Below are 23019 nucleotides of genomic sequence, written 5' to 3' on the forward strand. Positions count from 1 at the left end.
GCTGGTGTGGTAACTCTGGGGTTGCTCTGAACCTCCAACGGTGGGCTACCTTGGACCCAAGTTTGAACCCCGTAGGTGGTTTACTTACCTGCGAAAACTAACAAATACTTACCTCCCCCAGGAACTGTTGAAAATTGCGGTGAGTGTCTAGTTTTAAAATAGCTATACGTCATTTATGTGAAAACTGTATATGCTATTTTTCTAATTCAAAGTTCCTAAAGTTCCTAAGTGAAGTACCTTTCATTTAAAGCATTACTTGTAAATCTTGAACCTGTGGTTCTTAAAATAAACTAAGAAAATATATTTTTCTATATAAAAACCTGTTGGCCTGGAATTGTCCTTGAGTGCGTGTTCCTCATTTATTGCCTGTGTGTGTACAACAAATGCTTAACACTACCCTCTGATAAGCCTACTGCTCGACCACACTACCCCAAAATAGAGCATTAGAATTATCTCTTTTTGCCACTATCTTACCTCTAAGGGGAACCCTTGGACTCGGTGCATGCTATTTCTTACTTTGAAATAGTACATACAGAGCCAACTTCCTACATGTCTCATTGATGATTCATAATTAGTGTCTCAATTTTTTAAGATTCAATTTGAACTACGTACTTCACGATCTCATTCTTTTTTCAAGGCAGCCAATAAGCCCCAAACGTCTTTTCCTCATAATGCACAGAGCATGCGATGAGGAAGGGGATTCAAATGTAACAGTCATACGTCACGAACCAGACGTTTAATGTTGTTGGAAATATGCAGTTGTGTTCTTGCTATTAAAAAAAACTCAGTTGGCAGTATGTCGCAGAGATAGCAGTGCTAAATGATGGAACGGTAAAATAGTATTTAAAGTGGCTTGGAAATACACTCACAAGACCAACACAACCTCAAATGCAAGCGTTCTAATTACTGCAGATTTATTCTGTCTTTGCAGCAAGACAGAAATCAATGACATCGAACAACTGTTTGAGCATTGGAGTAATAAAAAGGTTTGTGTTCACATGCTGTCAGGGTGGAAGGGGGCTACATGTAGGAGAGGGTAAGCCAAAAAAAATGCACAAAGAGTGCGGAAGTGTACAAAAAAAATAGTACTCGAGCACGGGGTTAAGAAAGCAGAAGAGGGGAACGAAGAGAGTGAAAATGGAAAAGGAGCAGATGTATAAAGTGGGTGAAGGATAGGTGTACGAAGCAGTTGAGTCAAGAAGACCACTGCAGCTGAACAGACAACGGAAAAGTAGTTGATGTAGAGGACACCTCTTACATTGGGTATAAGAAGGGAAGGGAACACAGGTATGCTTCAAAGCAGTACATTGAATTTGGGCATGTTGAACAGACGGAGGCATAGAGTGCTGCTGAAGTAGTACTAGTCTCTGAAGGCAGAGGAGGTATTCAGTCAGAGGTAGAGTGAAAGGAGATTTACTCCTGTGGAGACCAAAGTCCATGCAGCAGTGTTTCAGCAGTGGGCTTCCTAGAGGGGAGTGGTATCCACGCCAAAGCAGGTCCATGCAAGACAGCTGCAGCAAATATTTGGGCCTTGGATGGGGCATCCACTCATGGTCAATGTCAATGCACAGAAGGGGATTCCAAAGCATGTAGCAGGGCCGCAGTGCCACGGCCCATGCAGGTGATGGACATCTATTAGGGGAGACAATGTATTTCAAATAGTCTTGGTGTGCCATGCTCGAACTGAAAAGCAACTAGACGTGCCGGAACCCTCTGATGTGGATGCATAATATTAAACTTTCAGTACACAATATTCTTCCTTGAATACTATGTGCCACTATCGCTACCCGTTAGAGACACTTTGTGGCGCTATATTTAGACTAAAGGAGAGCATCTTGTACTTCAAATGTTGATTCCTTATGCTAAGTTGGAGGTACTCCCGATACAGATGCACAGGAACACAAAAAAGCGCATGTTCAAGAAATTCACCGAGTACAACCAATCACTGTGCTGTACTGCTTCTAAAGCTTGTCCTAAAGAATGTGGATCTTCCGGATGATGAAGAACAGGGTCAGCTCATACAAATCCAGAACGGTTCAGAGCCTGTTTTCCTTATCCACCTGGGAAAATGAAGAAAGTAGAAGCAATGGTACTTTTGGAGGAGATGCATGGATCCATGACGGCTAGACAGAAAGGTGCAGTTTTTCCAGAGCTCCAGACAGAATAGAAATGTGCCTGCTTAGCGTTCCATGAACACCTAAAAAAGGTTTATGGTCTCTTGAAAACAATTTCACTGCCCCAAAGTGGCACCGCAGAATCGAAATATTTCAGCAAATCTGGCAGTTAAATGTGATATAACTCTATAAGTGTTTGTAATATTTTGGTTGCCAATACACGAAAGATTCATGGAAGACATACAGGTTATCTTGCTATTTCTTAACGAGACATTAAAGCACACAAAAAAGTGACAGACTGAATACTCAAACTAATTTCAGCCACTAGTAATTACTCAGAGCGGCATCTCAATCCATACTTTTTTGCACACCATGTCACCTCAGCTATGACCCAGCCATATGCAAATAATGGTCTACCCTGGTCCAATGGCAACAGTCCAGCTTGAACTACCAGGCCAGTCCCTCCCTCTTCCTCTTCAGTTTATTTTTCTACCGCAAGAAGGTGGGAGCAATTCTGTGTTGAAGGGGATATTTTTCTTCATGTTATTCCTGATCATGGATGCTTTCTCCACTTTTAATTTTTGAAATTTTGTCTCCAGTCTGGCGATGTATTGGTTAGTGCAGCACTTGCTGCCTGCGGTGGTTTGTTTCTCAGACAACTATGCAGGGGTCTTGTCTTTAATAGTTTTGTAGGTGATTCAGTTGGTCTTGAAGATGACGCAGGTTTGGGAGGCAATGTTGTTCTGCATGTTAGGGTGATGTGGGCAAACATCTTCAAGCCTTTGCAAGGCATCCTATGTTCTGCAACATGTCTCAACAGAGGTTCCAGTTTGGTTTTAGGGAGTTCGTAAGCAGTATGTTGCAACCATCCAGATGGGAAAAGATAGATCTAGTCGAGTTGTTTTAAAGTCGGTTTGAAGGAGAGGTCAGTATTGACTGTGAATCCAAGTAATTTTGCTTTGCTTTACAGTGGGTTACGGAGAGAAAGTGACGAAGCCATCCAGGTTAATGCGGGTAGTTGTAGAAGCAGAGCTAAGTTAAAAACCTTGAAACTCCTGTCTGCAGAGGGTGGACTGGGATTATCTGATTTGTTTTTATATTAGAATGCATTCAACTACAACACGCAGCAAATTGGTTTGAGGCCCCAGTTTGCCTGAGCGTGGGGGGAAGGGGGGGGGGGGGGGGGGGGGGGAAGGTCACTTTTTACTGGCACGCACAACACTTACACACTTCCTGAGGGGGTAATGAAGTCCTAAGAGGCATCACCTATTTTCTCCGGTTGATGTTAACAGTATGGCACAATGTGGTCTGTAAAATACTGCATAGGACCCCCCCCCTAGGGCATGCTCTTCAGGGCACTGATGCCATTCTATAATATGCGTAAAGATATCTCTTATGCAACATAGAACATGGGGAGTTGCGAACATGTTGGCGATTTATTTCCTAATAACAAATTCTTATTATTTGCACAAGCTCAAAAGCTGTTTGTGGTAAGTCAGGGATGTTTTTACACGATGCTAGGATAGCACATACTGCGCGTATGAGCTAGGCCACATTTCCTGACAAGCTGCAGGAACATGTTCAGGCCAGGAATTGCTGGCAGTAGCAAGCTGTAGAAGATAGATTACCCATCTATAGATGGCCTTAGTGACTGATAGGGGAGGTACTACTGATTAGACACAGGAGCACTAGAATTCAGACTGCTCTGACGATTTGACATCCACAGAATGTAAGAAAGCCTGCAAACAAGTAAAGCAAGTAGCCCCCAATGCACGCTTTAAACTCATACAGTTTCGCTATCTACACTGAACTTTCATAACTCCTGAAAATAACTCACCAAGATTTATCACTCTATACCTGCGGCATGTGGGAGATGTGGACAACCACCATCCACTTTCTTCACATGATGTGGGTGCCTCCACGGGCTGTTAGCTTCTGGGAGAAGTGATATATCACTGACCCAAGCTGCGGGGTTCGAAATGGAGGGCTCTATAAAATTGTGTCTTCTGGGTATTGTCCCACGTGGAAATGGCTGAAAATAAAAGCTAGGCTAATTGAGTTAGTTGTGGTTCTGGCAAGATGCTGGTTTGCCATACACTGGTTGGTATCTCAAGACCCCGATTTTAGGCAATGGAAAAAAGACTTATTGGAGCAGGCCACTGCTCACGAACAGCACATGAATCTTATCCGTCGTGAAGGCATCGTTACAGAGAACCTGGTGATATTAAGGGGGCGGATGGTCACTAAATTAATGGATCCCCTTGATGGCAGGCCACCATGAAGAGCTCTGGGGTGCTAAAATCCTCCATGTATTGTACTGACCTTACAATGCTTGAAATGCTTCCAAAAGCTGTACTACTCGATGCTCATGTTGTTCTATTACATGTGGTTGCTTAAGGAACAATGTTAATAAAAGTATTAAAAACAATTATTGGGTATTCATGATGACGGATGTTTGGTGTTGATAGAGAATGGAATAAAATCAGTATGCTGGGTTAAGCTCAAGTAGGTGCCTGGAATCCAGTTCTGGATCAGCCTGTGGCAGGTTTTGAGCTGCTGGATGTTGTGATCTGAGAAGACTGACATTGTGCATCATCACTGTATTAATGGATCTTGTGAATAGTCAGGAACGGTTTAGGATAATGTGGGTGAGGATAGATATCAGGGGACTTTACAAGACGCAAGGAGTTTCTGGGCTACTAAGGTTCCTATCTGGAAAAGCGGTTGACTGTTAGGCAATAAGTTAACGCCTAAGAATGATTTAGCGAAACCCAGGCTTATTTCCAGTGTGAAGTTAAGTGCTTAGTGTTCAAGTATGTCCAAGGACACAGAGAGGTCAAGCAGGATCAGGAGGCACAGGTGTTTTTGTTTAAGGTGGGGAAGGTGCTGCAGAGTACCTGAAGGGCTACAGTTCCTATGTTGCAGCAAGGTCTGAAGCTGGATTAATAGTACCACAGAAGAGAATTCTTGTTGACCTGATCATGTTATTTGGTGTTGACTGCTTTTCCAATGATCTTTGCAGTAAAACATGGTGCATTTTCTCAGTGAGTGGGCGATCTGTTTGGTATTGAGTTTGTCTGGACAGTTAGTTGGGGAGAAAATAATTGACATTGGCCAGGAAGGTGTGAGTACACTGCCACAGAAAGATTTGATGGTGTATGGTGGTAGACTACTGACTTCGTACTTGACCACTTTCAATAAAGAGAGGTTGTCTGTAAGTTCAGCAGGTGAGACAAGATTGAAAGCTGTACACTTGGGCTAGAGATGATGTAGGATCCAACTAACTTCTCAGAGAGGTGAGTGAGGTTATTGTACATGCTGAATGATTGTGGGAATGGAGGGTCTGGCTGTGGGTTGATTCAGTACTTGATAACCTGGAACAATGTTTTGTTTCTGGTGGTCACTTTGTTGATGGCAACTTTGGTTTTGGTGATGGGGGATCTCCATGATCAGTGGAGTACTTTGAGTTGGGTGACATCAGGTTTACATTTCTTAACCTGCCTGCACACCGCATAATTGTTTTCAATTTCTCCTTCTGTGTACTGCAATATTTGTTGAGAAGTGCGATGACACTAGTCGTGGAATGGATCAAAGCTTGCTGTGTTCTTTATGAAAGGTGTCCACAGGGTGGTCTTTGAAGGCACAATATATTTTTTCTATGTTCAGTTGATATTGAGGCACTGGTGAGCTATGAGGGGCGGAGAAGGGGATGGCAAAGTGCTACATCCAATTCAGGAGTATCAGATTTAAGAAATTCTCTTATAAGGTAGAGTGTTCAGCTTTTGAAGTGGGTTGGTTTGCTGATGTGCTGCTTGATTCCAGAATACAAAGCTGCACGTAAACTGATTAATGTTTTTATTGTTCAAGTCATCAGGCAGGTTGATTTTCAAAGAATACAGGCTGGGTGTGATGAATGAAGGCAGATGGGATGTGGTCAGAATTTCTTTCTCAAGTATTTGTTGGGTCCAGGTGGACTAGATCACACTGAAAGAGGCAATCTGAGATGCTAGCTGAGAATGTTAAGTGGCAGTCAAGGAGTGCGAATGACTTGTGTGTTGCTGATTGCTTAGAAAGCAGGGACAGGTAGATTTATGGATGATGACAAACCCTCCTCATCTCCTGTACGAGAGACCTCTGCATTCAATGGTGAGGAGGAAATTAAGGATATTTGAGAAAAAGTATGTGGCCTGTGTTTGTGTGATGAAAAGTGCATCCAGGTTATGTTGCATGATGGTGTCAGCTAAGTCATGAGCATAGAACAAAGCAGATTATGCAATAATAATCATGAGGTGGAGGCCAGGTATTGATGTTTGTGGGTTCTGTGTATATTAGTGAATGAATGAGGTTCTTGCTAATTGCTGTGCAGGCATGGTGTATAAGAGTGGGGTTTGGTTGTGAGTAGTAGTACAGGGAGCAGTGCCTGTAACGTGAGACTCACTTTCAGATAAAATAAGAACTGCAAAGGTAACAACAAAAGCAGCACCGTTATCTTTCATTAACTTACGAACCTTAAATTGTTCCATACAATGAAATCAGACAAGTTACAGAAATGTGTTTCTTTCATCCAAAACTGTGAGCATCTAATTGACAATGGCAATATTAGGTAGGGGGTATGATACTAGCAGTTAGTTAATGACCGAGGCGGAGTAAACTATTTCTTTTGTGTTACAACAAAATGGACCACACAGCAAGAGGTTAAACAAATTCACATTCTTACTCTTCCAAAGAGTGTTTGCGTTGCTTGACTGAATGGCATCGGATTCACCTCTGTAAGGTTGAGTAAGTGTTTTGTATGAAGTTAATGCTTCCCTGTTACTGACCACAAGAAGATTATCAAATGTTTTGCTTCAAAACCCTTCCTCTGAGTTGAAGATCATGTTGTGCTACCACTGAACTGATGAACAGAACAAATACCATTAAGAAGCAAGAGAGTCACTAGTACAACATAATGGCTCACACCAAGCAGGGGCGGGCTGAGTCTGCTCAGCTGAGTACCACTTCGACTTCTGAGCTCTGGATGACTGCAGCAATTCCTCCAATGACAGACCCTGATCAGCCAATTTAAAACTGCTGGGCAGGCTCTTTACAAGGAAAATGGTGCTTCAGAGGGAGCTTCAGTAGCTGCTGTTGGACCATGAGCTCCAGGGGATGTGTACCAACAGTTGAGTAGAAGAGGAAAGCCAGTAGGGGTCTCCTAAAGGGTTACTAGGATAAAGAGTAGATCTCATTGAATTTTTATAGGGTAAGGTTGATAGTTAGGAGATTCAAAATTATTTAGAGAGGAGTAATCCCTCATAAATGAGGGAGAGTGTTCTGTACACGTGTGGTGAACAGTGTATCCTAGGGGGAAGGTCTTGAAAGATTACATTATGGGCCTGTGAAGGCTAGCCAGAGAATTAACAGACTCGAGTTGTTGGACCACATGGTCTAGAATCTTTGATTGAAGACGAGATCAGAGGTGTAAGGGAGTGATTGGTGTGTCATGGGGGCAAAGAGGGAAGAGTCCTAGAACTAGGCCTGCCACTGGACCGTTTATGTCTTTGGTTGAGCACTGCTTAGTTTTTAAAATGCAGATGAATGAGAAAGAAAAACACTTTACCCAAGAATGTTCAATAAACTTTATAGTTGACAAAACTGTAGCTTATGCACTCCTTGCTTGTTTGCCCGCAACAGTGGATTGGTTATTTCCTTCACAACTGAACTCATGCCGTTTTGCATAGAAACAGATAAGGCAAGTGGGTAAGCATTTTAGAAAGGAGCTACAGCCCGCAAGACAGGTTTGTAATGAAACAAACATTCTTGGTTAAGAACATGACAGGTGATTTGCTGTTATGTTTGTGCTTAAAGTTCCAAGCAAAACAGGAAAAAATTGCTTCAAAGTAATTCACTATACTAATGACATACACGGCGACTGAAGGTTGCTTCAGCAGCATGCCAGGTTAGCCACCAAATGTGCATGATAAGGAAAATGTTACTTACCAGTAGACATCTGTTGGTGGCATGTAGTGCTGCAGATTCCCATGCTGTGCATAAGCTCCCGATCTAGTGTTGGGTTCAGAGTAGTACAAATTGCTTTTGTTGAAAGAAATTTTTCGTGTCATGGGATCAAGTGGTGACTCCTTTCGGTAATACTGCGCATGGGCATCGAGTCCTTTGTTAGATTGTTTCTCCGCAGGCGGGAGAGTGAAGTAGTGAAAAATAGATAGTAGGATAGAAAAGATGTCCATGCATTGTATTTACATATGTACATTAATATATATATATATTGCAATATCAACACGTCTGGGGAGGAAGAAGGGTGCTTGTGACTCTACAGCACTACATGCCACGAACAGATGTCGACTGGTAAGTAACATTTTCCGTTTGATGGCATGTGTAACTGTAGATACACATGCTGTGCATAGACTGTAAAGCAGTCCCTCCATAAAGCGGTGGCTAGTGTGCAGGTGCTGCAATTATTTGAGAAAGTGTTTTAAGTACAGATTGTCCAACATTTGCTTGTTGTCTTGCAAAGACGTCTACACAATAATGTTTTGTAAATGTGTGTGGTGTAAATCATGTTGCTGCTTTACAAATGTCTGCTATAGGTATGTCACCCAAAAATGCCATAGATGCACCTTTTTTCCTAGTGGAATGTGCTCTAGGTGGTACAGGTAATTGTCGCTTAGCTTTAATATAGCAAGTCGGAATGCATTTATGCATTTGACTATCCATCTTGCTTTAGTTGTTTTAGATATAGGATCTCCTTTGTGTGGTAAGGAGAAAGCCACAAAAAGTTGTTTTGTTTTCCTAAAATATTTTGTTTTAACTATATTGTGCATAAGAGCTCTTTTAACATCTTGAGTATGTAGAGCTCTTTCTGATATTGAATCTGGTTTTGGGAATAAAACTGGTAATCTTACTGTTTGATTAATATGAAATTGTGAAATTACTTTTGGAAGGAATTTTGGATTTGTTCTTAACACAATTTTTTTTTTATGAAGGTGAAAGAAAGGTTCTTCCAAAGTTAATGCCTGGAGCTCACCGACACGTCTGAGGGAGGTGATAGCAATTAAAAAGGCTACTTTCCATGAAAGGAATTGTAGGAGTGAAGTGGCTCAAATGGTGGAGCCATGAGCCTTGTGAGTACAATGCTGAGATTCCAAGATTGAGCTACAGGAATTGTTGGTGTAATTAGCCTTTTTAGTCCTTCCATAAATGCTTTAATAACTGGAATTTTAAACAAAGAAATATGTTGTCTATTTTGAAGATATGCAGCTATAGTGGCTAAATGTAACCGAATAGATACTTAAGCTAAATTTGCTATTTGTAATATTAGTAAATATTACACAATGTCTTGTACTGTTGGCTTGAGGAGGTCAACGTTTTTTTGTTTGGGAGCAACAAACAAAATATTTATATTTTCCTGCATAGCATTGCCTAGTTGTAGGTTTGTGTGCTTGTTTAAAGATATATCCATACATTCTGTGGTAATTACAAATATCCAAATTCCATTACTTCAGGAGCTATGTCGCTAGGTTGAGCAATTTGGGATTTGGATGTCTTACTTGTCCCCATTTTTGTGTCAGGAGATCTGGTCTGCTGGGAAGTTTTTGATAAAGAACAACTGAAAGCTCCAAAAGTGTTGTGTACCATGGTTGACTTGCCCATGTAGGGGCCACTAAGATCATGTTGAGAGAAGATTGTTTTATCTTCCGGACTAGAAATGGTAAGAGTGGGAGAGGGGGAAAAGCGTAAGCAAATATCCCTGACCAACTCATCCATAGAGCATTGCCTTTGAACCTACGGTGTGGCTACCTGGAGGAGACGTTTTGGCATGGTTTGTTTTGATATCTTGCGAACAGATGTATCTGAGGTGTTCTTCACTTTTTGAAGTAATGTTTAAAGACCTGTGGGTGGAGTTTCCACTCGTGTGTTTGTTGATGCATCCTGATTTGTAGGTCTGCTAAATGGTTGTCTGTGCCTGGGAGATACTGTACCACTATGTGAATGTGGTGGCGAATCGCCCTTTTCCATATCGTCTGTGCGAGATGGGACAGTTAGTAAGTTTGTGGCCTTGCTGTTTTTGAAGATAGTACATGGCAGTCATGTTGTCTGTACGTATCAGCACTTTTTTGTGTTGCAACTGTGAAAGAAATGCTTTCATTGCCAAGAATATTACTTGCAGTTCCAGGTAATTGATATGAAGAGACTGATGAGTATTGCCCCATATCCACTGGATTGTTAGGTTGACGTGATGAACTCGCCAACCGTTGTTCAAGGCATCTGTTGAGAGTGATCTGAGGCACAGGGTCTACAATAGGCCACCCTTTCATAAGGTTTGTGATATTCCACCAATGTAGAGACAGATAAGTCTGGTGGTCCAACAACACTAGATCTTCCATTTGACTCTGTGCCTGAGACCATTGATGAGAGAGACATTGTTGAAGAGGACGCATATGAAGTCTGGCATGAGGCACTATGGCACTGCACAATGCCATCATCACTAACAGATTCATAACAGTTTTTACTGTGTATGTTTGGTTCTGTTTTAATGTTGTGATCAATGTTTGAAAAGCTTGGACCCGGTTTGGGTTTGGAAATGCTATTCCTAATTGTGTATTTAGGATAGCTCCCTCCCAGATAGGGTTGGATTTGGAGAGGTTGCAGATGAGATTTGATGTAATTTATGGTGAACCCCAGAGAGTGTATGAGACTAATTGTAGTTTGAGTATTTTTTTGACACTGTGCAAATGAATTAGCATTGATGAGCCAATCAGTCAAATAAGGGAAAACATTAATTTGTTTTCTTCTGAGATGTGCTGCCACAAGTGCAAGGCATTTTGTGAATACTCTGGGAGCAGTTGCAACTCCGAATGGTAACAATTTGAATTGGAAATGTTTTCCTGACACTACAAATCTTAGGTATTTGTGTGCAGCATGAAATGGAATGTGAAAGTAAGCGTTCTTTAGGTCTAACGCTGTCATGAAGTCGCCTAGTTGTAATAGAGGAATAACATCCTGAAGAGTGACCATATGAAAATGTTCTGATAGTATGTACTGGTTTATGGGTCTGAGATCTAATACTGGTCTGAGAGAATCGTCTTTTTTGGGAATTATTAAATACAGGGAGTGAACTCCTGTTCCTTGATATTCTAATGGTACTGGTTCTATAGCTCCTTTTAGAAGAAGGGAATGTACTTCCTCTTTGAGAAGAGTGAGATGATATTGTGAGAGTCTGTGAGTACAAGGGAGTATATTTGGTGGGTTGGAAATGAGTTCCAGACAATAATGATTTTGGATAATTTGAAGTGCTCATTGTTCTGAGGTTATTTGAGTCCATTGGGGGTGAAAAAGTAGTAGCCTTCCCCCCTACAGGAATGGTGTTAGTATTGTTTGTTGTAAGTCATTGTTTAGTGATTGATGAGGGGCCTCTAGATGTAAATGGTTTTCCTCTTCCCTTATTATTGTTTCCTCTATATGATCCTCTAAAGTAACCTATGGGGTATTGAGAGGTGGGTTCAGTTTAATTTGTGGAATGTTCTTGAAATAATTATCTAAATCCTCTTGTAAACCTAGAATGATGAGAATTACCCATATGTGAGCTGGCTTGTAAAGCTCCCATAGCTTTGACAGTTTTATTATCTTTAATTTTTCAAGTGTGGTAGCCACTTCTGAACCGTATAAATGTTCTTTATCAAAAGCCATGTTTAAAACTGCCTGCAGTACTTCCTGTTAAAACCCTGAACATCTGAGCCAGGCATGGCGTCTTCTGATGACACTTATGTTAATACTTTGTGCTGCTGTATAAGCAACATCAAGCGCACATTGAATTGAGTTATTTGAAATTGTTTGTCCCTCATTTACAATTTCTAACCCTCTTTTACAAAAGTCTTCTCATAGATATTGTTAATGTTTCTCCATAGCATCCCAGTGATCTGTGTCATATCTGGATAATAAAGCTTGTGCATTAGCAATTCGCCAGTAATTGGCTGCCAGAGCTGCCACTCTTTTCCCTGCCACATCTAATTTATTTACTTTCTTTATCAAGAGGAGGTGTGTCTCCTTTTGACTGGCTATTAGCCCTTTTGCATGCAGTCGATGCAACTATAGAGACAGGAGGAATTTGTGTTTTTATATATAAAGGGTCAATGACAGCAGGCTTGTACTTTTTATAAACTCTGGGAGTAATATCCCTTGCTTTAAAAAGCTCTTTAAATATTTCTTCTGCGTGTATGAGCATGCTTGGAAGCATTGGAAGGAATTGACTTTTCTTATGTGTTGCACCAAGGGTGTCAAATAAAAAATCGTCCTCTGTTGGATCAGTGTACATATGTACATTGTGAAATGCTGCTGCTTTAGATATAACCTGTTGGTATGATATGGAATCCTTAGGTGATGAAGGTCTGGCTGGGTAAAGATCTGGATCATTTGGAGTAATAGGATCCGGATCGTATTAATCCCATGGGTCCTGTTCATCTAATGTACCCCCTATATCTTGAGACCCACCAGGTGGTGAACTAGGTGGTGTGAACCCTGAATGAGGGGGTAGGTAAAAGTGGAATTATTTGAGAATGAAAAGAAGTCTTTTTTTTTATAGTTTTCTGTGGAGTTGTAGAGGAATCAAGACTCTCTTGAAAAGTTAATTTCCTTTTTAAAGGTGGCGGAGGTGATGTTATAATCCGCCCTCTTCCTTGTTGAATTTTAAGTTGGCGCTGCTTAGCATCCATAACATCTAAAATTGGTTCCACCTGTGATGTAGGGGTTGTTATAGACTGTGCAGAGTCTATGTAAGTCTTTTGTGATGTTTTCGGTTCCAAAGGTTTTTGTGGATGGAAAATTTTCGGTGTCTATTATTAGCTGACTATTGTCTCTTTTCCAGTGCCGAAGTGGTCTGCACTGAAGCACCATGTAATTTGTGTGTTGTTGGTGCCAAAATGGAGGTACTGGAAGTCGATGCTGATGATTTATCTTTGGCTTTTTTCAGTGCAGAGCTGGTATGCAAGGCATCCGAATATGTTTCTCGCCTCTGACCATGGCTCGAAGGCAATGGCGGACCGGTGACCTCTTTTGTGGTTGTTTTGTCCGATGCATAAGGGGGCTTTTTACTTAGTTTGTGCTGGTTGTAATGGCTGACTCTCGATGTCGGACTGCACATCGGAGTCTGAATCTTGAACAGAGATGACCCCCTCCTGTTCCAAGTCTTCTTGCGTGTGCTCGTTGCCGAAGATGTCTGGTGTATCATATGGATGTTGAGACACCAGTTCCATTCGACATGCTCTACGAACTCCAAGGGTAGTTCTGGTCGTTGTGGTCTGGTGAAAGACAGAAATTATACACCTGATGATGGTCGGTATATGGAAACTTTGAATGGCATCAAGGGCAAACCCGGAATGGATTAAGTTCCATTAGGGCTGCAATCTTCAATACCACATTGAAGAGGTAGGCCCGAAGAGGGCTAGAGACGGCCTTCCCTCCCAAAAGGGTTGAGAAATTAGATTCAGGGTATGGAAAAGGAACCAAAAAGTTGAATTATTAAAGAATACGCGTTCGGAAACAATACCGACGATTATAGTAAGACAGAAACAATACCGTTTTAGACTGTCTGGAGCCAAGAACTCGGAGTGAGAGGAACACACATCTGAACCTGACGGCGGAGAAAAAACAATCTAACAACGGACTCGATGCCCATGCGCAGTATTACCGAGAGGAGTCGTCACTTGATCACATGGCTCGAAAACTTTCTTTGAACAAAAACAAGCTGTACTACTCTGAACCCAATGCTAGATGGTGAGCTTATGCACAGCATGTGTATCTACAGCTACATGTGCCATCAAACAGATATTTTTTATTGATTCCTTTGCAACAAACATCCAGCTTGTAGCAATCTTTACATGTTTTATTTTTCAGAAAATGTCCAGAGTCGCACCCTACAAAGAGCTTGGCAGGAACTGGTATTACATATAGACCTGGATTTGCATGCAGTTCAACTGTGCTATTTTGCCACACGCTTTATAAAATGTTATATGCTGCTGCCTTAGAGACTCTGCAGTGCCAGAAAGCACTCCAAACGAGAGTACCAAAAACACAGACAAACGTCGTACCACCTGACGATATGTAATAAAGGTTTGAATTTTCTTGCAGCTGTTTAGACAACTTTGATGAGTACGTCCAAAACTACAGCTTACTGAGACTATACAGGCTTGAGTAAAATGAAGGCTTTGTTGTATATTTTGATAGTGTGTACCTATGTTCTCAAAACTACCTCCTTGTTACTTGCTAACCTTAAGTGCACCCCCTTAGTCCAAGTCTTTCTGTGTCTCCTTGCCTGTGCACCATATGCTTTCCTTTCCATACCACTCATTATTTAATTATTTTCATGTGCCATTCTGTTTATGGAATGCTGTCCTGTACTGCCTACAAACCCAACTCTCAAAGGACCAGTCTTAGTCCTGGAACATTCTGTTCCTTCCACATCATCCGACCTTGCTCCGATGGCACCATGCCTTTTTTGACCTCTGCACCTCCCAGACACCTTCAACTACTTCTGCTCCCCCCTCAGCTTGTCTGCATGTCACTCACACCACCCAACCGCTCATCCCACTGATTTCCAGGTACCCATATCTTTTTAGGTCAAAGCCTACCAGACAGCGCAGCTGTCTGCCCACAAGAGGTTGCAAGAAAACCATTCTGAAAGCTTCCCTGGGAATACACTCCCTCCAATGCTATTGGCTTTGTGTTCTGTAACTTACATTTTCAGGCTTTTTATTTGCTGGATTTGTTTGTTTTAGGAGGTCCAGCTTCAGTTCGCCCCTCCCATTGCCTAAACCTTGTTCACTGTATTCTTCAACAACCTCGTTTGCTGTACACATGCCTTTAAATCTTATCCTTATTTTGTCACATTTGCTGTGCACTGAAAGACAGAGGTCAAATGTCACCAGGCTCTGTATTCGAGGAAGACTGGTGTTTACTATTCTTCCTTTGACTTCAAAGTAAGAGAATGTGACAACCCTGCTGAGTACCCAGGTGAAGGAGAGGGTGTAGGAGTTTTTATTTCTAGCACACAACAAAAACAAATGAACAGCGCTGATGTTTCAGAAAATATCAAAATAACTACAAATGAAGCACATTTTTGCAATTCTGAAGCATGGTGGAAACCAATATCTGAAGACAATCAAAACACATCAATACACTAGGTGATGACATTTGCACAATGTATCTCATTTGTACTCAATAAAACCGTTTTCGTCCAAAGCTAACGGTCATTTCAATGGAAAATGTGTTGTCTTGTAATGGCAGTGCACTTCCACACCATGCATACCCCACACTACCCCACTCTATGCCACAACACTCCATTCGGCAACACTCCACTCTACAACATGCCACTCTACAGCACTCACTCCACAACACCACTCCACTACAATCTACCCCAACCCAATCTACTCAACTATAACCCTATCCAAACTACCCCGGTCCACTTCTCTTCGATCCAATCTACCCCATTCCAAACTACCCATCTCCACTACAAACTACCCCAATCTACCCTAATACACTCCACTCCAATCTACCCTACTCTACTTAATATAACCCAATCTACCTTACTCACATGAATCTAACCCAATCAACCCCACCCCACTAAAATCTACCCTATTCTGCTCCAGTCTACCTCAGTCCAACCCATTCCAAACTACCCGAATCCAACCCACCCCCACTCCAATCTACCAAACTCCACTCCAGTCAACCCCACTACAACCTACCCCTATCTACTCCACTCCATCTGACTGCACTAATAATCTTCCCCAATCATGACAATCTACTCAAGTCCACTTTGCCCAACTCCATTCTAATCTACCCCACCCAAAACTCCACTGCAAACTATCCGACTTCTCTCTACTTCAATCTATCCCTCTCCAATCTACTTCAATCTATTGCCCTTGATGCCAATCCAATCTACCCCCCTCCCGCCACTCCAATCCAATCTACCATCCTTCGCCCCGCTCCAATCCAATCTACCATCCTTCGCCCCGCTCCAATCCAATCTACCACCCTTCGCCCCGCTCCAATCCAATCCAATCTACCACCCTTCGCCCCGCTCCAATCCAATCCAATCTACCACCCTTCGCCCCGCTCCAATCCAATCCAATCTACCACCCTTCGCCCCGCTCCAATCCAATCCAATCTACTACCCTTCGCCCCGCCCCAATCCAAACTACCACACCCCGCTCCAATCCAAACTACCACACTCCGCCCCGCTCCAATCCAAACTACCACCCTTCGCCCCGCTCCAATCCAATCTATCACCCTTCGCCCCGCTCCAATCCAATCTATCACCCTTCGCCCGCTCCAATCCAATCTATCACCCTTCGCCCCGCTCCAATCCAATCTATCATCCTTCGCCCCGCTCCAATCCAATCTATCACCCTTCGCCCCGCTCCAATCCAATCTATCACCCTTCGCCCAGCTCCAATCCAATCTATCACCCTTTGCCCCGCTCCAATCCAATCTATCACCCTTCGCCCCGCTCCAATCCAAACTACCACACTCCACCCCGCTCCAATCAATCACACTCCACCCCGCTCCAATCAATCACACTCCACCCCGCTCCAATCAATCACACTCCACCCCGCTCCAATCAATCACACTCCACCCCGCTCCAATCAATCACACTCCACCCCGCTCCAATCAATCACACTCCACCCCGCTCCAATCAATCACACTCCACCCCGCTCCAATCAATCACACTCCACCCCGCTCCAATCAATCACACTCCACCCCACTCCAATCAATCACACTCCCCAATTTACCACATCCAGTGACAGCTGACTGCTTTACAAAGTGGTGGAGCAATGACGTGGGCACCCCGGGAATGCCCTTAGGCCAACCCCAAAGTTTTCAATCTAAGTCCATTATGAACAGTGTTTACAAAGGGCCACAATTAAGAGCTCCTTAGTTGAGGCTGAAGGCAGTGCGAGTTTCTCACAGTGCCTACCAGTGTGTAAAAATAAATAAAACAAAAATACATAAAATAAAAAATAACTCCTCTCCAGACCCGCAGTCTGTCGTAATAAAGCAGCAAGGGGTCATTGAGCCAACTCCCCTAACCAATCCAGATGCTGCTCTCCTGTTAACCAGCATGACAAAAGCGCAGGATTGGTTGTAGCTGGCTGGCTCATCGATTCTCCGGGCACTGAAGGTCTGTGCCTGCTCTCCAACCAGGTAAGACAACTCAAATTGGAGAGGTTTAAAGTGCTCATATCAGGCTGGCCGTAGCAAAACAGCTGGCCAAAGTGACATGCAGACTTTAAACTTTAGGTGTGAACCATTCCTCCCCCCACCTACCAGTCACCAGTGATGGCCACGCCCCAATAGTAGGATTGGGCTGGCCTGCTGCACTGAAAAATAAAACGGCAATAAAATTGTTATATTATTGTTTCATTTTTCAGGTTTGCTGCACTGGCAGTAGGGTGGGCAACGCTCCTCCTGCCTTATGAAGGCAACGCCGATGACCACATCCTAATCTACCCCACTCTAATCTACTACACTCCACTCCAAACTACTATCGCACTCCAATATGCCCCACTCCAATCTTGATTCCACTCCACTCCAATACACTCCACTCCAATACACTCCACTCCAATACACTCCACTCCAATACACTCCACTCCAATACACTCCACTCCACTCCACTCCAATACACCCCAATACACTCCACTCCAATACACCCCAATACACTCCACTCCAATACACCCCAATACACTCCACCCCAATACACCCCAATACACTCCACTCCAATACACTCCACCCCAATACACCCCAATACACTCCACTCCAATACACTCCACTCCAATACACTCCAATACACCCCAATACACCCCAATACACCCCAATACACTCCACTCCAATACACCCCAATACACTCCACTCCAATACACCCCAATACACTCCACCCCAATACACCCCAATACACCCCAATACACCCCAATACACTCCACTCCACCCCAATACACTCCACCCCAATACACCCCAATACACCCCAATACACCCCAATACACTCCACTCCAATACACCCCAATACACTCCACTCCACCCCAATACACTCCACTCCAATACACCCCAATACACTCCACCCCAATACACTCCACTCCAATACACCCCAATACACTCCACTCCACCCCAATCCACTCCACTCCACTCCAATACACCCCAATACACTCCACCCCAATACACCCCAATCCACTCCACTCCACTCCAATACACTCCACCCCAATACACTCCACCCCAATACACTCCACCCCAATACACTCCACTCCACCCCAATACACTCCACCCCAATACACTCCACTCCACCCCAATACACTCCACTCCACTCCAATACACCCCAATACACTCCACCCCAATACACTCCACTCCAATACACCCCAATACACTCCACCCCAATACACTCCACTCCACTCCAATCCACCCCACCCCACCACACCCCACTCCAATCCACCCCACCACACCCCACTCCAATCCACCCCACCACACCCCACTCCAATCCACCCCACCACACCACACCACACCCCACCCCACTCCAATCCACCCCACCCCACCCCACCCCACTCCAATCCACCCCACCCCAATCCAATCCACCCCACCCCACTCCAATCCAATCCACCCCACCCCACTCCAATCCACCACACTCCAATCCACCCCACCACACTCCAATCCACCCCACCACACTCCAATCCACCCCACCACACTCCAATCCACCCCACCACACTCCAATCCACCCCACCACACTCCAATCCACTCCACCACACTCCAATCCACTCCACCACACTCCAATCCACCCCACCACACTCCAATCCACCCCACCACACTCCACCCCACCACACTCCAATCCACTCCACCACACTCCAATCCAATCCACCACACTCCAATCCACCACACTCCAATCCACCACACTCCAATCCACCACACTCCAATCCACCACACTCCAATCCACCACACTCCAATCCACCACACTCCAATCCACCACACTCCAATCCACCACACTCCAATCCACCACACTCCAATCCACCACACTCCAATCCACCACACTCCAATCCACCACACTCCAATCCACCACATCCAGTGACAGCTTACTGCTTTTGAAAGTGGTGGGGCGGGCACTTCACGAATGCCCTTAAGCCAGCCCCAAAGCTCTCAATCGAAGTCCATTATAAACAAGGATTATAAAGGGCCACAATTAAGAGCTCCTTAGTTGAGGCTGAAGGCAGTGCAAGTTTCTCACACTGCCTGGCAGCGTGTAAAAATAAATACAACAAAAATACATAAAATAAAAAAGTATTTACCCACTCCTCTCCGGTCCAGCAGTCGGCCGCAATAAAGCAGCAAGGGTTCACTGAGCCAACTCCCCTAACCAATCCAGAAGCTGCTCTCATGCTGTTAACCAGCACAACAAAAGCTCCAGGATTGGTTGGAGCAGGCTGCTCTCTAACCAGGTAAGACAGCTCAGGTTGGAGAGGTTTAAAGTGCTCTCATCAGGCTGGCCACAGCAAAACAGCTGGCCAAAGTGACATGCGCATTTTAAACTTTAGGTGTGTAGCATTCCTCCTCCCCAGCTACTAGTCAGCAGCGATGGCCACGCCCCAACACTAGGATCAGGATGGCCAGCTGCACTGAAAAACAAAACTGCAATAAAATTGTTGTATTACTGTTTTGTTTTTCAAGTTTGCTGCGCTGACAGCAGGCTGGGCAACGCTCCTCTGCCCTAATAAAGGCACCCCTGAGGACCACACCTTAATCTACTCCACTCCAATCCAAACTACTCCACTCCAAACTATTGTACTCCAATATGCCCCACTCCAATCTTTACTCCATTCCAATCTATCCAACTCCACTCAATCTGCCCCATGCCAATCCACTCCAATCTGCCCCACGCCAATCCACTCCAATCTGCCCCACGCCAATCTACTCCAATCTGCCCCACGCCAATCTACTCCAATCTGCCCCACGCCAATCCACTCCAATCTGCCCCACGCCAATCCACTCCAATCTGCCCCACGCCAATCCACTCCAATCTGCCCCACGCCAATCCACTCCAATCTGCCCCACGCCAATCCACTCCAATCTGCCCCACGCCAATCCACTCCAATCTGCCCCACGCCAATCCACTCCAATCTGCCCCACTTCAATCCACTCCAATCTGCACCACTTCAATCCACTCCAATCTGCACCACTTCAATCCACTCCAATCTGCACCACTCCAATCCACTCCAATCTGCCCCACTCCAATCCACTCAATCTGCACCACTACACTCCCCACACACCACTCAAATCTACCCCACTCCAGTACAATCAAACCCACCCCACTCAAACCTACCCCACACCTCAATGTAACCCTATTCCACCCCACTCCAATCTACCCTACCACCAACCCAAACTACCTCACACCACTATACCCCACTCCAATGAACCCCACTCCCCTCCAATCTAACCCACTCCAGTCTACCCCACTCTACTGCACTCTATTTTTCCCCAAGCTACCCCATTCCACTCCAGTACATCACACTCCTCTACCCCGATCTACCCCACTCCAATCTATCCCAATCAACTCCACTCCAATATACCCTCCTCCTCCCCATTCACCACTCTAATCCGCCCCAATCTACCCCACACACTGTATCCAACTCCACTCCAATGTACCAGACTCCACTCTAATCTACCCCAAAAATTCAAATTTACCCTACTATAATTCACCCAATCTAGACTACTCCAATGTATCCCACTCCATTTTACCCCGCTCCACTCTACCCCAACCTACCCACTCCATTATATTCCACAGCACTACCTCAATCTACCCTGATCTATCCTACCCGTACCTATCCCATTCCAATCTACCCCACTGCACTCTACCCCACTGCAATCTAAGCCAATCTACCACACTCCCCCAATCTACCCATTCCACGCCAATATACCCCAATTCAATCTACTCTACCACCCCAACCCAATCCACACCAATCTACCCCAATTCTACTACCTCACTGCTAAATACCACACCAGTCTACCCAACTCCCCCACTCTAATTTACCCCATTTCACACAAATTCCAATATACCCCACTCTATCCCAATCTATCCTATCCCGTCCACCACCATTCCACTAACTTTTAGCCATGCTGAACAACAGCAACACTGGTGTGCAACATGGCTAAAACACATTGCCAAAGCCAATAGCACTTGCATAACCGAGATCTACAGGCTTTGACAGTGCTTGCTTACCTTCCAGTTCCTAACCCCAGCCTCTTGTTGCTAATGCTACTGCTCAGTTTAGCCTTTTTGTGTAAATGAAGCTTGCACTCCTGAACTCCTTGATATACTGTACCTGTGTTGCGCATGACCAAAGCTTGCACTACCGCTGTCCATGTTAACTATACCTGTGGTGTGTGAAGGAAGCTGCTGCTATACTACCTATGCGGTGCATTTCACTAAGGCTTGAGAAAACAGGTTCACTACGCAAAAGTCAACACAATTCACTTTTTTAATGCTTGCTTAGTTTACAACATATTAAGAGCAAAAGAGAAGTTTCCAACATTTATGTTTAAGGTAGTATTTATAACGCATCAATAACAATGCCCCGCTTCAATAACGTAGTGACCAAAAAGCACATGTAATTTTACTTACAGAACTGCAGACTGAGGCTCAAGAAGGCCAGGAGGGCAGCCAAGGCCAGCAGGAACAGGAACCGGTTTCGGAGAAGCATTCTTCCTTCTATTTTCTTTTCATGTTTTCATCCGCAGATTTCCTGCAGTAAACCGAAATCAGAAATGGTTCAACCTTAGTACATACTGCTCAGAGAGCAGATGGTAATGGTGACAAGAAGGGATGAAGCAGGACGTTGGATGAGAACAGTACTTCAGCTGGAGCTCTAGTGGAACAGCAGTCATTCAATGAACGTATTAGTTTAGAAATCCTTTCCGCTTCGCGGACGAATCCATGAATAGTAATGTGCATAAAATCGAACTATGAGAAATTATACTGTAGGAAGTTGGCTCTGTATATACTATCTCAAAGTAAGAGATAGTGTGCACAGAGTCCAAGGGTTCCCCTTAGAGGTAAGATAGTGGAAAAATTAGATAATCCTAACGCTCTATTTTGTGGTAGTGTGGTCGAGCAGTAGGCTTATCAGAGGGTAGTGTTAAGCAATTGTTGTACACACACAGGCAATAAATGAGGAACACACTCTCAAAGACTCACTCCAGGCCAATAGGTTTTTATATAGAAAAATATATATATTTTCTTAGTTTATTTTAAGAACCACAAGTTCAAGATTTGAAGTAAATACATAAAATGCAAGGTACTCCACATAGGTAAGTTAGGAACTTTGAATTAGAGCAATATCATATACAGTTTTTGTTAAAATGGCAATAAGCTATTTTAAAAGTGGACACAGTGCAAAAATCAATAGTTCCTGGGGGAGGTAAGTAATGGTTAGTTTGTCAGGTAAGTAAGACACTTACAAGTCTCAGTTCCTGGGCATAGGTAGCCCACAGTTGGGGGTTCAAGGCAACCCCAAAGTTACCACACCAGCAGCTCAGGGCTGGTCAGGTGCAAAGGTCAAAGAGGTGTCCGAAACAAATAGACACCTTGTAATGCCATTAATTGTGTTTGACCAATGACTTTGTGTTTCACCACTGCGCATATTAGTTGTTCAATGTTTACCAGTAGCACATTCCATGTTGTATTCAGTTTAGCTGCCTATTGGCTTTAACATGGCATTAGACAGTTTAGCTGCCTATTGGCTTTATCGCGGAGTTAAAACATTGCAGATGAGCTGTGTTTTTCCACATGGTAGACCAAGCTGTGTTTTTCATATTTCGAATTCTCACCGAGCCCTAGAGTGATAAGAGAGCGTATATTTTGTGTTTTCCTCTCTACTCAACC

General features: G+C 43.9%; 1 protein-coding gene across 11 annotated transcripts in view; it reads right to left on the minus strand.

The window, feature by feature from the left end:
* Positions 1–23019, minus strand: part of PXYLP1 (2-phosphoxylose phosphatase 1) — an 807084-nt gene that overhangs the window by 603704 nt on the left and 180361 nt on the right. For all 11 annotated transcript variants that reach the window (XM_069213691.1, XM_069213684.1, XM_069213694.1 and 8 more), the window contains one exon: positions 21760–21880. In XM_069213691.1, the coding sequence (XP_069069792.1) occupies positions 21760–21838 (79 nt within the window). In that variant the 5' untranslated portion in view covers positions 21839–21880. The remainder of the gene's footprint in view (positions 1–21759; positions 21881–23019) is intronic.

This window comes from Pleurodeles waltl, chromosome 11, assembly GCF_031143425.1.
Source record: "Pleurodeles waltl isolate 20211129_DDA chromosome 11, aPleWal1.hap1.20221129, whole genome shotgun sequence".
In the NCBI taxonomy this organism is placed as follows: domain Eukaryota; kingdom Metazoa; phylum Chordata; class Amphibia; order Caudata; family Salamandridae; genus Pleurodeles; species Pleurodeles waltl.